Raw genomic sequence first — 15,447 nt, forward strand, 5'->3', positions numbered from 1 at the left:
GCAATGTGATAAGGGCACTGAGTTTATGGGATACGTAACTTTATTAATGGATGAACATGGCGTTGAGATCCGAAGAATTATAGCACGTTTCAGGCATACAAGCTTGGCTATGGTCGACCGTTATGCTGGATTATTCGAATTAAGAGTTTTTAAAAATCAGTATTCAATAGAGTTTCTCCTGCCTACTGGTAAGCGCTGTAGAGAATGTGAGCGGTTTGCAAGAAAAATTGTTGATAATATGAATGATAGCCCAACTCGATTGATTGGGATGAGTCCTAATGACGCCACAAAACTTGAGCAGATATATTCCAAACCATCAGTAAAATATAATCGCCCAATAGGTGTTGATGAACCACAACTACCAAAGGGTACTACTATCCAATTTTTGCTCGCTCCTGGAGAGTGGGAAAACGATCCTTTCGAACGACGCAGAATAACAGATCCGATATGGTCTCCCAGCCTGCATAAGATTCGGAAAATTGTTGTTGGAAAGAATCCTCCAATGCCTATTTTATATTATTTAGATGAATCAGGACCCCAACGCCCTTTCGTGAGAGAACAATTGATGCATATTAAGGAAGAGCCCATGTTACCTCCTAGGTGGATATTGGGAGATAACCGAATGCGTACAAGGCGCTCCTTATAAAAGTTTCTAAGTCTACTACACAGTAAGGGATTGTAATAAGGATTACTCCTTCCCGATAGCATAACGCTTTCTTTTTCCAATCACGCCAGATTTGTGCGTCTAGATTCATCTGACCTTGTGGGTGAAAAAAAGGGACGATTTGGTAATGTTGATTGCCACTATATTCAAAGGCCAAGCCTAACTCTTCATTGTATCCATCTAGATGTAATCCCTCCAAGAATTTAGGCTTTCGGGGTGGAAATTTTTTATGTAATAAATCCTCAAATATATACCGGCACGTTCTTTCTGGTATATTAGGACAAATATTGCACCATCTATAATTCTGTTTCATATTTTTATATGGCGCCTCCCATTGATGGCCTTTTTTACATGCCCATAAATATGTATTAGAACTAACTTTAGCTAAGCATCTTCCTTCACGCTTTTGGGCATATGCCAAAGCTTTAGTGTTAATATCATCTTGCATTTTATAGGTACAATAGAATATCACATACAGAAATTTGCGGTAGTGATCATTAGCTCTAGACTAGTTTGGTCAGAAGAATCGATCTGGATATATGCAAATCCAGGTGCAAGTTTGAAAGTAAAATTAAACTTGGCTACTACTATTGCATAAGTAAAAAAATAAATATCGCCAATATTCTTAGCAGGAAGTGGCAATTTCGGCTAAGAGTACTTGACAATATAGCTCAACAATCTTGTCTATATATTCGCTCTTTTTATGTATTATTGATATTATCAAGTAGATCGATATCTTTTAACAATTTTTTCGTTTGTTTATAAAGATTTTGCCATTGTACATGAAATTTGTTTCGTAAGACAGAAGACTTAATAAGACAGGGGAAGAATACTTGTAAGATTATTTATATGGGATTTGATTACTGCATGAACATTTGCAATTTCTTCTCCTGCTGTAATCCAATCATAACGCGGAGTATAGAGAACTGTATAAATATGGGTTATTTCTTGTTCACTACAGTCTAGCCGATATTTGATAAAATCAAGATCTTCACGAAATTCCCTTTCTTTTTGCTTTAAAATAACTCGAAATGCTTCAGAATTCCATTGATGATTCACAATAAGACAGGAATATAGTATATCCTTAATCTTGAGATTACTAAAAATTAATTCAAGCAGTTCAGAACAAATAAATGGGCTAGGCCCAGCATTTTTTTGCGCAAGAAGCATGGTGTATATGCAAGAAAGCAGTATAAAATAACAGAGAAACTAGCAAAGTTCAAAATAAAAATTCTATATAATTTTGAGCGAATATGCTTATAGCGCGGGCAAAATACTGGGTCAGTAGTAGTACCCCAAAGTAATCAATATAATAATGCCTAAAAGTAATCGATGTAGTAGTACTCCAAAGTATCCCAGAGTAGAAACTATACAGGAACAAGAGCTAGAAGGCGAAAACAAGCAAGTTTATGGTAACCCACTCAAGCAGAATTATATATAGGAAAGAAAAGAGAAATTTCACTTGAGTGGCCTACCACCGATAGGCAGGAAAGAGACTGGAAAGGCAGAAAGGTTCAGGAGAATACACGAAAAAAGATATGAAAGCGATATAGCCTGAACCAATTCGACACTTCGCATGAGCCTCACACAGCAATCAGAAAGGGCATATAAAGGGCGGGATTGCAAGAATGGGCATGAAACACCTTGCACTTCGTGCCTCATCCTCGGCAATCAAAAGGGTTATGGAAGGCAGGATTGCACATCTAGGTCACCAATTCGGCACTTCGTGCTTCATTCCTGGCAATCAAAAAGTGAGGAAATGGATTGTGAAATGTCTTCGGCAAATAGATGGATTGCAAATTCGGCACTTTGTGCTCATCCGAAACAATCGAAATGGGCATCTCCAAATCTCCGACCAACTGATACACCAGATCGAATCCTGAATATCCCTTGAAAGTTGCAAGAAGGTTGCGAGAAAGTGACGGGGAAGTGCCTGGAACTGGCGAGGAACTGGATCACATGATTAACGCAGTAGGCGCAGTAGAATTTCGTTAATTTCGGCCAGCACTATTCCATATTTTTTTTGCATAAATTTCAGGATGCAATATCTCAGCATCCAGGCATCCGATTCATGCGATCTTAGCATCATTGGAAAGCTCTCAACGCCCTCATCAGAACGAGCTTAAAACCGCACGAATCCAATCACAGGAAGCCAAGATATTCCGCCCTAAAGATTAGGTCAAAAATATAGCATAATGCCGGCCAAAATCTGATTAGCAAATTTACTGCGCCACCCGATCACAACATGATTTTTAGCAATCAAGGCCGGCCAAGCATTTTGGCCACAAAAAGGCTACAGAGCAATGAAAACAAGCAAATAGTTACAAGGCAGTAAAAAGATAGCAGAACAATAAAATCAAGCAAATATCTATAAAGCAACCAAACAGTCACAGACCAGTGAAAACAGATGGATAGCAATAAAGCATTAGAAAGGGCATAGACATGTAAAAATAAGTAAGTAGGGATCAATATCTATAAGTAGGCATCACTATAGTGTAAGTAGATAGATTAAGTAGACATCACTATATATATAGTGATGTCTACTTAATCTATCTACTTACTATTTTTTTTAAACAGACTTCTTTTTTTTGTGTAGCAGTAAAAAACTTTTATTTTTTTTAGGAATTTCATTTTGACTTTTAAGGTTTTCAACTTCGTCAAAATTTTTTTTAGGTTTACCTTTTGCATTTTCATATAAGGAAATATGTAAAATAAAACAAAAAGAACGAAATATGAAGCATGAATATCTATCTATTATTATAATAAAAATATAAATAATGTGTGAAATTACTATATTTGAAGAGAAATTTCATGTAAAATGAATATCAAATTATCCCTTATGGTAAAAATTATCTTATAAAAATCTTCATTATATTTATAAAAAAGTTCATTATAAAAAAAATTCATTACAAAAAGAGTTATCTATATATATTGTGCCTCAGATTGATTCTATCTGGCAGTCCAAACTGAAAATTAAGATTGGTCTAGTCTGGATTGATACTTTAACTCAGACTGAAATATTTAGTTTGGTTCAGTTTGATCCAGAATTATAAATCTAACTTGGGCTGAATTAAACAGGTTAAAACTAGACTGAACTGAAAATTTACCAAAAATTTATCTGTATTCTAATTCTATAATTCTGACTTGATAATAATCTTTCTGATATGTATAGTTTTATTTTAAGCCTATATTTATTTTGTGTAATATTAATTCATAAAGAGTTAAAGACGCATAATTTTCTTATATAGTATATATATTATACAAAGCAAATATAAACTTAAATTGAAGCTATACATGTCAGGTAGATTGCTATAGAGCCAAAATTATGAAATTAGAATACAGTTATAATTTTGGTAAAAATTTTAATTTTGATCATGTGATATTATAATAGCCAATTAAAATTTCAAATTTTTTATTATAGGACTGAACCAGACTAAATTAAATATAAACTGGTCTGATTCAGTCCTGAATTATCTTTTTAACATAATTCAGATCGGGCTGAAATGAAGCAATTTTTTTTAGTCTGGTACTAGGTTACTCCTTAACCTGGACAAATGTGAACCATTTAGAGCTTTATTCTTGCCTTAGCTGATAGTTAATGCTATACTTTTCGTCAAAATGACAAAATACTAATTAAATTTATTTTGACAAATGTTATGTATTTTAACAGACGTAATTAATTTATAGTAATTTTATAATAACATATGTGCCGATTTTTGGAATTAGTCTAAATTAAGATTTTTATAAAAATTTAATATTTTAGTAAGATTAACATTACACAAATCTAAATTAAATATGTGTTACATATTTACGTGACTCAGATTTAATAAAAAATAAAAAAAATTTTTTTAATCAATATTCAAAAATAACGGTAATAACCACTTCTTTTTCCCCATCACTCCCATAACTTTTCCATCATTTTTCTATTCACTTTTATTAAATATGACAAAAAAGTTTATAAGCAAATATAGCAGTTATTTTTAAGTGGTAAGTAAAAGAAAAAACTTAATATTTTATATACATAGATAAGACATAGTTTTTCATAATTTTTAACTTTAATTTATTGTTTTTTCTTTGTAAAAAATACATGCAAATAAAAAATAATTATGATGTAAAATAGTTGTAAAATGAATAATAAGATATTTTTTTTTCAAAATAACTAATTATATATTTGTTTTTTATCTTTTAAAATTATTTTATTAGATTTATTCTACTAAAATCCTTAAATGGCAAATAAAATCTTTTAAATAAAGTAAAAGAATTTGGGATTTTCTTATGAAAGCATTTTTTGGTAAGAAATAAAATTTTCAGATCAGACTTTATACAGGTGACAAAATCGTGCATTATTATTCCTGGAGATATGCTAACATCATCATTTTATATTTATTTGAAAGTTGAGAATTTGCTCTATCGTAAGAGTCAACGATCAGGAAAATTGGATCACTGGATGAGGTGTAATTAACGATCAAAGTCAAATCAAATTTAAAAATTGAAAATAAATATATTAGACGTAATTATTCACAATCCAGTGATTCAATTCATTCAATTTTAGGCTTATTAGATAGACCTCAATTTTCTCTTTCAAATGAATATAATTTCATTCATGTAACTTGCATCTACAGGTATTTAATAAATTTTTTTATATCAGATTTTATCAAATTTATAAAATTTTATATTAATAATATAATTGATGATTCCTAAACATCTACATATATTAAACGAATTATTTTAAATTTATTTTAAAGATAAAAGTTGGCATCACCTTAGGGAGCAAATCATTCAAATTGAATCACTATATGTGAAGTAATTAATGATCAAATTTAGATAAAATTCAATAATATACTGAACGTGATTACTGAACAACTAGTGATTCGATTCACTTGATTTTAGATTCATTAGATAGATCTCGATTTTTTCTTTCAAATGAATGTAAATTTATTTGTATAGCTTATTTCTACGAAGAATTATCAATGATTTTGTCATGAGAGTTATATTTGATCTTTTAAATTTTAATGATATCTTATATTAAAAAAAAATTAAAAATTATATAATTAATTAGTTTTTTTTGCATTATCTGGTATAAATTTATTATTCTTATATAAATGATAATTTATATTTGCTTTAATAAAATTATTTTTGTGTAAAAAATTAGATTCCAAGGATCAGCCCATATGAATAGTGAATTAGTCTGTTCACCGAAATATGACATAATTAATTAGCGAAGAAGTATAGTTAACACATCTCAAATTAAAATTGTTACCTGGCACATCTCACTTTACAATAAAAAATTGATTATAATTAAACATTAAATTTTCTAATCTAATGTACATTTAATTATTAATAAAACTTATTTGCTGTATTTTCAAATATTCAATCCAAAAATTTTAGATCAATTGGATTCATGCTTACTTTTGAAATCTTCATTTAAAAATATATTTATAATGCAAATTTTTTCAAATAAATATTTACATTGTATATTTAATAGGAATTAAAATTGTGGTTTATTTATAGTAGACTAAATTTATACAATTCAAATGAGATGTGTCAGGTGACGATTTTATTAATTTAAGATATGTCAGCTGTCAGCTGAGGCAAAAATCGATCTGAGGTACAACATATATATGGATTTATGTACTATACTTTGTTAAACGTTATATTATATTTAATTAGTAAAATTCAGTATAACAAAAAATTTTTTATATATAAATTTCTGTACCATATTGAAGGTTTGTTTTATTGTGAAATTCATTATATCAAAATTCACTATAAGAAAAGTTAACTGTACACCTACGTTAAATAAATTTATTATCATTATAAAATAATAAAAATTAATAGGTGATATCATCTAGGCGATTTCACCCCAAGTGAAAATTAGTTATAATCAATAAACTATATTAAATAAACTATCTAAAATAAATTGTATATATAAATAAATAAAGAAAATAGACTATATATAAAAAAAATTCCCATGTCTAAAATTCCCATAACACTGTATTTGCAAAAAAAAAAATATAAATCCCATAAAAGAGTTTCTGATAATATACTTAATCAAATTACTTTAAATAATAATAATAAATAAGTATTAGTTATTTACTAATCTAGTAGTATATAAATAGATTATCATCTGAAGGATGATGACCCATTTATATACTAAACTAGATCAGTAAATAACTTTTTTATCATCCTGGATATACTAATTGGTCTGCCAGTTTATAACTGGTGGAAAAAATCCTAAATACCAATTAGTAGCCAGGTGTTAATAAATTATATATAAATAATTCTAATTGATATTAAGTATTGCATTAGCCAACCAAATTTATTTTAAGTCATGTGATTTTGTATTATGTTAGCAAAAAAAAAGTTTTAAAATTCTAGCTATTAGATTACAAGATATAAGGGTACCTATTATAGAGGTACCACACTGTTGCATAGATTTTTATATTATGCTATTATTTAGACAAACAGTATTCCTGAAGTGGAACATCTGTCAGTAGTACGGATACGGGCAAAAAAAAGGTACTGTACTGTATATTAAATTTTGTCAGTAATCAGACTTGAAAATTGCGAAATTTAATGTAATTGTCTAATTGACCTTTCCCAGTTTATTTCGAAATAATTTTTTAATTTCGGACCAATTTCAGCTTTGTGGCATAACTCCACAGTGTGTAAACGTAATCATCAGAAGATTTCATTGGATTTCAGAGAGTGTAGAGAATTTCTTAAATAATTTCGACTTTATTGGCAACAATTTCAGCCAGGTTTGTGTATATTTCGGACATATAAAGTTAATTAATGGGACGATGGTAAATAAGCTTAGCTGAAATTGTTGCTAATAAGAACAAAATTATCTCTATTTTCTCTGGGTTCTGGCAAAAATTTCTGCCAAGTTTCAGCTGGCTACTCTCGTACACTTTGGAGTTATGCCACAAAGCCGAAATTGGTCCGAAATTAAACAATTATTTCGGCAGCATGTATATCACATCCGTTCATCCTGGGTAAACGTTTGGCTGTAGAAGAACGTCAATTCTTAATTAAAGATTACTAAATTTGTAATAGTCCGCGATGGCTGAGTTGTAATATAGTGGGCAACAATAATAGTGTAACATAATCAAATAATTGAGAATTTTGGCCGGAATTTTCTAAACTTCTATGATAAACGACAAATAAACTTATATGATTAGTTCCGCGTTAATACGTTTAATAAGCTAATAAAACGTCATGCAAACATAACAATAAGAGTAGATCAAGTACATAGATATTTTACTTTTAGATATTTCCGCCACTTGTCTAAAATATATAATATGGGTTAAAAGTGTTTGCGTTTTCTTTATTACTTTTTCTTAGCATATATACAGTTATTACAGTTATGACAGTTATACATAGTCGAAAGACGTTTTTTGTATTATTATGTTTATTATTTTTTTTTAATGGTATCGGTTTAATATGGAAAAGGCGTATAACTGAAAAGAATAGCGGTTGGATTTCTGAGTTTAGTATCAAGAACAACATTCAAACCGCGGAGAGCCTTTCAAATTGGAAAGGAAGTGTATTGGAAACAAAAACAAATACGTTTGTTATCGAAGGGAATAATAGTTTTATTGACTTTAATAATGAGGTGAGGTTAACAAGATATTTTAATTAAATGTTCGCTAAACTATATAATAATTAATTAATATATGAATCGAATTTTATTCTGAATTTTTATTTTTTATTTAATAATCGAAACATTTGCTGATCCAAAATTAATTATTAAGCCTGATCAAAAAATTTTTCACTTTTATTAGTGTGCCGAAATATATGACCACGAAAATAAATGCGAATTTGTTCGACAATATTGTCGGGATTATTCTTCTGGTTTAATCAACTATTTACAGTTCTATTTTTGTTCGAAAAAATGGCGATTTTTGATTATGATACTACTGGTATATTTTACTTCAATAAAGTTGTGATTATTAGTTTATGATTGGAGGTCTTTATCAAAAAAAAATTTTTACTTCAGTTTTTATGGCTGTTATTCTTGTTCGGCTTTACTGGCATTGCCGCATCCGAATTCTTTTGTCCTAATTTAAATACGATTGCATCAAAATTGAGATTATCCGAAAGTATGGTAAATAATTTACATATCTTCATTATTGACTAATTTAAATGATTTATTTATAAAACATCTTGTCAACGACCGTAAAGGCCGGCATGACTTTTTTAGCTTTTGGAAATGGATCACCTGACCTGTTTAGTACCTTTAGTGCTATATCACACGAATCTGGATCGCTAGCTATAGGAGAGCTTATTGGTGCAGCTAGTTTTATAACTTCAGTTGTTGCTGGATCTGTGGCCATTGTGTCACCATTTCGCATTAAAAAAGCACCTTTTCTTCGCGATGTCATTTTTTTCTTATTAGCAATCTGTGTTGTTCTTGCCATAATCTGGGATGGAAAAATTTTTCTATGGGAGAGTATCATCTTAGTGTTATTCTACTTTATCTATGTATGTACAGTTGCCATAGGATCTTGGTGGGCAAAGAATCAAAAAAGGCGTAAATGGCAAGAACGAAGAGCAAGGGATGAATATACACCAGCACTATTAATCAATGATGATACAGAAAACGTTCGCGAACATAATGAAGATGAAATTGGTAATTTTATTGAACTCACCTGCTTTCTTTTCTTATTTTCACGTATTAATCTGATAAAAATTTTAGATACATATAATGAAACCGATTTTTTGATATCTGAAAATGAAAGCTATGGGAGTCGTGATGTTTCAGTACCTTTAGGAGCAGAATCATATAATCTACCCCCTTATCGTCATCCATCTTTTACAAGGTCTGCTCGACCAATCTACCATAGAATGAGACCTTCATTATTTGGGGCGATTGAGGTAAAATTAAGAAATAAATTATCTAATGAGTTTGTAATAAAATTATTTACTTTAACCTATAGTTTTACAGTTTAGGGATGTTATCAATTCTCTTAAATCAGATAGTAATGCGAGGGCTTTAGGTGTATTTGGACGAAACTATACAACAGATTTTTATAATACACGTTCAGGCAGGCCGCGAAGTAGAACAATGCCAATGGATAGACCATTACTTAGTAGATCTTGGGCTAGTGATAACGGCGGAATTATGTCAATACCTATAATAAATTTTGATAATCCTAATGGTGATTCCAATGTGGATATGATCGATCAAGAGGTTACAAGTGAAAGAAACGCTGAGTCATTATCAAATGATCCAATTTCAACTCCTGTATCAAAACAAGAACTCAGTCGGTCGGACGCGTTAAGTATACCACATCTTATGTTGATACCTCCAACCTCGGATCAAGAAGCCACTTCGCCTGATAGGATATCGTCATCATCATCATTGTTGTCGCCTCGTTCTCCTGTGCTTCCACCACTAAATTTGAGTGATTTAAATTACATATTAGATGGTTCATTGCACTCATCTCCCAGAAATTCCCCATTACAAACTCCTTTGCATTCGCCTGATTTTCCTCCTGTCATGTCCTTTTGGGATAAAGTCCGCGTACTTTTATTCCCGTGTTTAGAAGGATTCTCTCAAAAATCATTTATTGCAAAACTTATTGCATTATTAGCAACACCAGGATTTTTACTATTAATACTCACCTTGCCTGTTGTAGAATCGGAAGAAACTGATTCTGACGATATTGAAAACAAAAATTATGGTACATCTGAAAATCAATTACAAACTCCCACTATTGTTGTAGAAAATGACCTTGCTATAACGAATTATGAAGAGAGAAAAGGAACTAGATGGAATCGATGGTTGACTGCCGCTCAACTTGTATTTGCACCTTTATTTGTCTCGTTTGTTTTATTCCGTAAGTATTATTATTACTTCTAAAAAAAATTGGTTTGTTAATAACATGGAATGTTAACTATAATTATTATAATTAAAATTATTGTTTAGCTGGAGATTATAAGATTTTATTATTTTTTGTCCTTGGGGGTTCCATAGCATCTATAATGTGTATTTTATTTACACGTGACGATAAACCACCAAGATTTCATTCATTATTATGCTATATTGGATTTGGTATCGCTATAGTCTGGATTTACCTTGTAGCAAACGAGGTTGTAGGTTTGCTTCAGGTGTGTGAATATTTTTATTGATCAACGTTTTAAATATAAGTGTTCTTACATATTTTATTATAGGCAATTGGATTGATTATGGGATTAAGCGATGCAATAATTGGATTGACTATTTTTGCAATGGTGTGTATTTTATCATTATTTTATATATGTACTTTTAAATCACTAATTATACTATTCATGATCTTAAAGGGTAATAGTCTTGGTGATTTTGTTGCCAATATTACTATCGCTAAAATGGGATTTCCAACGATGGCGGTGAGCGCATGTTTTGGTGGGCCTATGTTAAGTAAGTTCATACATTTTTATTTATTTATTTTGTATCGTTTCATCCGTAACTAAATAATCTTAATTTATTCAGATATTCTTCTTGGAATTGGTATTGCAGGAACATATACAACAATACATCTTGGACATGCTATTGATATAACGATAGAACCTACGTTATTTATTTCATCGATGGGATTATTAATAACATTATTTTCTTTCCTAATCTTTTTACCACGAAATGACTTTCATATGACTCGCGGATGGGGATGTTATATAATATCTGTATATTTAATTTGTATGATTATTAATGTAATATTAGAATTAATAAAAATATACCATTAAATAATAGTTTGTAATTTTTAAAAAACACAGAAATGATTTTTACACGTGTTTCGTTTACTCGTCGTTATCAATTGATTAATGGATTATGTTATGTGAGACATATAGTAAGATGATTTCTCTATCCACCCTAGCATCGCCTCATTTTGCCGGGAACGACAATTAGAGTTTTTTTTATAAAAATTTTCTAAATCCACAGAATAATTATACTACGTGACAAATTACTAGCCCCAATATCCTAATCCTAATCCCCTTACCCTAAACCTAACTCTAATCCTAACCCTAATTCTAAGAACCGGCAAATGACGATATACTAATCCAGGCTAAAGTTATAGTGCCGGCCAGGATTATCGTTAATTTTTTCGAAAAATTTATGTCAAACGAAATTATTATTCTGGCCGGCACTACAAATTTGGTCTAAATTGTCCAGAAGTTCGGTATATTATATAACGAATTCACTATATACCGGACTAAACCTCCTGTTCATTATATCCGGTGGCAACTGTAATATCAAAATTATAGAACTCCTATTTCATATATAGCCGAACGATTGTTTTAAGAATCTCATTACGATGATAATATAACTATCAATGTGTATTTACTAAACTATTTATTGGTGCGTTACTTGAAGAAATGAAAAAATTAGATAGTTTAATTAAAGAATCTTTTAGTCTTTACTTTCTCGAATTCAATTATCAAAGGATCACGAGGTTTATTTTATGTTGAATCTTCCATTACTTACAGGTCCAAATGACGCACATGAATATCAAGCTATTTTGTCCGACTGTAGCGTGGCGCAGTAAAAATTATCCATATAAAAAATCAACGTTTTTTTTCTTGTTTAATATCTCTTCAAATCAATTAAAATGAACAATAAGAACCAAAATCCTACTAACTTTGATAAATATCATGAACCAGATATTTCTAATGTTCTTCAAAATTCGCTCGTTTCCCGTGTTTCTGATGAAAATGACGAAAATCAAGATCTTGTGACTACTTTTAATGGTTTGACGGAAAATAATATAGGTAAGCTTTTACTGTTTTATAAAAGTATCGTGATTCGTTAACTTATTGTAATGTATATAGGGAAAAAAGTCTCGATACGTGGTTTAGTAACTCATGCTTCTGGTATAAAACTGTTCACGCTTAAAGTTAGCTTCAGATGTATCGAATGCCAAGAAATTCAAACACTTGAATACAATAATGGGGGAAGATATTATTATCTTCCATTAAGATGTAAATCCGGATGTAAAAGTAAACAGTTTACTCCTATAATACCTACGATGGAATTCGACGAAAAAGAAGAAAATACTACTTTTTCTTATTTGAATAAATTTAGGTATAAATTCACTATTATATTTGAATTCAGAAAATTTAGATTTATGTGTATATATATATTTCATAGAATGCAAGAAGTTTGGAATGAAAGTGAAAATGAATATAATGAAGATAATTTCCCCAAGATTATTGACTGCGAAGTACGTAATGACTTGGTGGATAAAGTTAAAGCAGGCGACTTTGTAGTTGTTAAAGGAAAACTTCAAGTTCATGAAATTTCTGGTGAATCAACTTTTCTTTTTTCCCCCTATATAATTCAATTCTAGTCATTCTAGTCACTAAAATTAAAAGTTCCGTTTAGAAACTAATAATAAGAATAATAAAGACAATTCAATGATGCATCATCTTTACATAGACATTATGGAGATAAAAAAAGTATCAATATCTAATATCTATGCTGAAAGTGACAAAACGGAAGAAACTATCTTTTCGTTAAGAGATTTATATAACATTAAACAAGCCACAATTACAACTCATGACCTTTTCAAAGTTGGTTTTTTTTTAAGGAAAAATCTTATTATCTTTCCTTACAAATAACATTAATTTAATTTATTCGACATAAAATAGCGCATTGTAAATTCGTTTTGTCCTTCAGTTTATGGACACGAAATCGTTAAAGGTATGGTATTTGGCATTATTTCAAAATTGAATTACATTGGCAAATGCGAGGTTATATTTAAGTTCTTTGTAATCAGCTGGAATATTACTTTCAATATTTGGGAAAGATGATAATGGTGCAATCCATATTCTTATAGTCGGTTAGTTTGCTGTTTAATAAGCGCCTTGTATTTTATAATTTTTTTTTAACTTAATATTCTTTAAAGGTGATCCTGGGACAGATAAAATAAATTTGCTTTTAGCAGCTAATTCCATATCGCCAAACACGGTATTTACGCCAATCAATCAAGGCGATAATCCTTCAATTTTACCTACTTTGAAATATGATAGATATTTTAACGAATGGATCCTCGAAGCTGGTATAGTTATAAGTTCATACATTTAAATTGATAGTAGATTAAAATACTTTATTTAGGTTCATTGGCATTGAGCAATAAAGGAATCTGTCGAATTGACGACTTTGAAAAAATTGGCAAATTCGATGCTTTAGCTGAAGCTATAACTAGGAAATCATATCCGTAAGTCAATTTTTTTTTTAAAAAAAAAAAAAATTTCGCTAAATCATTCAATTGCATACAGCGTTAGCAAATATGGAGTTAAATGTACGCTCAAAACTCAAACAAATATTATGTAAGCATAGATTAAACAAAATTTTATTAGTATTTCGTTTTTTTAACTGTATTTTCCGGTATAGAGCCTCTGCTAATCCGATCGATGGACACTATAAGTATACTTTGAAATTTTTTTCTCAAGAAAAAAAAAAAAGATAATAAACTTTAGTATTTAATATTACTTAGCAAAAGCAAAACACTGTCAGAGAATTTGAATGTGAATAATGCTCTGTTATCAAATTTTGATCTCGTTTTCTTATTGCTGGATATTCCGGATGAAGAGATGGATAGTTATCTTTCAGAACGCGTTATGACAGTTTGTAGTGTTTTTTTTTTAACTTATTTTATTTAAAAAAAAAATTAAAAAAATTGAGTAAGATTGTGATGCTTTTAAACAAATAATTTAGGTACATTCTGGATTGTGTCCCGAAGACGGATCACAAAGATATGGTATATTAATTAGTGCAAGATGATTTGTAGTTTCATCCCAAAATTAATTTATTTTTAGTACCTGCAATAAATAGAAACCATACGACAGATGTTCCATTATCTGAACGTTTAAGGCGCGATTTAGATGACGAAAATATGGAAAATCTTCCTAAAGAATTTATTCAAAAATATATTGCTTATGCACACAAATATGTTCATCCACGGTATATAATAATAATATAATTCTGAAAAAAAGCGAATTTTAAATTGTTCATTTTTAATCGTTTCATTATAGGTTATCAGAGGAGGCTCGCAGGATGATAAAACTTTTTTACGTTAATATGGGTCGTAAATATCTTTCTATGGATGAAACAAATATTACGATTCGTCAACTAGAAACGATGATTAAATTGGCGCAAGCTCGAGCAAGAATGGAATTGCGGGATATAGTAACGTGTTCTGATGTTGAAGAAGTTGCCGAAATTATGTAAATGAAATATCATTTTTTCTAGTCTTTGGTTTTATTAATAAAATAATTTTCCTCTAGTCTTTGATTTATTAATGAATTTTCGTTTTCTAGTGAATTCTGTTTATTCAGAATTCAAAGAGATGAACTTGGAAATTCTCGTTCTCAGTCGAGAAAAGGTGGGAGATCAGGAAAGCAGATTGAAGCAAGGAGGTGAAAAATATTGACAGATTTTATTAAATAATAATCTCACTTGAACTATCGCTAATATATTTGTTAATATCACTTTTATCAATAGATTCTTAGGAGAATTACAAAAACGTGGAAATGCTAAAGAAAGCGATATATTTACTATGCAGGAAATGCAACAAATCGCGACAGGTAGCAAATTTGAACAATGAAACTTCTTTCAGCACAATGTTATATGAATTAAATTATTTATCATTCCTATTTATAGATTATAAAATTCAATTTGATAATTTTCAAGGCTTTATCGATTTTCTTAATGAGCAGAGCTTGTTGCTTAAAAAGGGACCGGGAACATTTCAATTAAGGTCATAAGATTATTATAATTCCATAGGAGAGAAATTAATCGTTTT

At 30.0% G+C, this 15,447-nt stretch overlaps 5 protein-coding genes across 5 annotated transcripts; 4 read left to right on the forward strand and 1 right to left on the reverse strand.

The window, feature by feature from the left end:
* Positions 1-109: 109 nt before the first annotated feature.
* Positions 110-646, forward strand: OCT59_024588 (uncharacterized protein; the record flags this gene model as incomplete). Its single annotated transcript, XM_066132625.1, has 1 exon — positions 110-646. The coding sequence occupies one exon, from the start codon at positions 110-112 to the stop codon at positions 644-646; it is 537 nt and encodes a 178-aa protein (XP_065991544.1).
* An 828-nt stretch (positions 647-1,474) lies between these two features.
* On the reverse strand, positions 1,475-1,834 carry OCT59_024589 (uncharacterized protein; the record flags this gene model as incomplete). Its single annotated transcript, XM_066132632.1, has 1 exon — positions 1,475-1,834. One exon carries the CDS (start codon positions 1,832-1,834, stop codon positions 1,475-1,477), a length of 360 nt encoding a protein of 119 aa, XP_065991545.1.
* A 406-nt stretch (positions 1,835-2,240) lies between these two features.
* Positions 2,241-2,558, forward strand: OCT59_024590 (uncharacterized protein; the record flags this gene model as incomplete). The annotated part of the gene is made up of 1 exon (XM_066132640.1): positions 2,241-2,558. The coding sequence occupies one exon, from the start codon at positions 2,241-2,243 to the stop codon at positions 2,556-2,558; it is 318 nt and encodes a 105-aa protein (XP_065991546.1).
* A 5,472-nt stretch (positions 2,559-8,030) lies between these two features.
* OCT59_024591 (uncharacterized protein) lies at positions 8,031-11,418 on the forward strand (the record flags this gene model as incomplete). The annotated part of the gene is made up of 10 exons (XM_025321865.2): positions 8,031-8,279; positions 8,449-8,586; positions 8,664-8,771; positions 8,849-9,296; positions 9,363-9,541; positions 9,612-10,506; positions 10,596-10,777; positions 10,841-10,900; positions 10,970-11,066; positions 11,139-11,418. 10 exons carry the CDS (start codon positions 8,031-8,033, stop codon positions 11,387-11,389), a joined length of 2,607 nt encoding a protein of 868 aa, XP_025167788.1. The 3' UTR covers positions 11,390-11,418.
* Positions 11,419-12,252: 834 nt separating this feature from the next.
* Positions 12,253-15,409, forward strand: OCT59_024592 (uncharacterized protein; the record flags this gene model as incomplete). Its single annotated transcript, XM_066132648.1, has 17 exons — positions 12,253-12,412; positions 12,473-12,725; positions 12,792-12,946; positions 13,026-13,213; positions 13,292-13,343; positions 13,420-13,482; positions 13,549-13,701; positions 13,758-13,860; positions 13,922-13,972; positions 14,037-14,069; positions 14,140-14,269; positions 14,361-14,403; positions 14,462-14,606; positions 14,678-14,869; positions 14,963-15,061; positions 15,147-15,229; positions 15,306-15,409. 17 exons carry the CDS (start codon positions 12,253-12,255, stop codon positions 15,407-15,409), a joined length of 2,007 nt encoding a protein of 668 aa, XP_065991547.1.
* Between the last annotated feature and the right edge of the window lie 38 nt (positions 15,410-15,447).

Source organism: Rhizophagus irregularis, chromosome 5 (assembly GCF_026210795.1).
Source record: "Rhizophagus irregularis chromosome 5, complete sequence".
NCBI classification, from domain to species: domain Eukaryota; kingdom Fungi; phylum Glomeromycota; class Glomeromycetes; order Glomerales; family Glomeraceae; genus Rhizophagus; species Rhizophagus irregularis.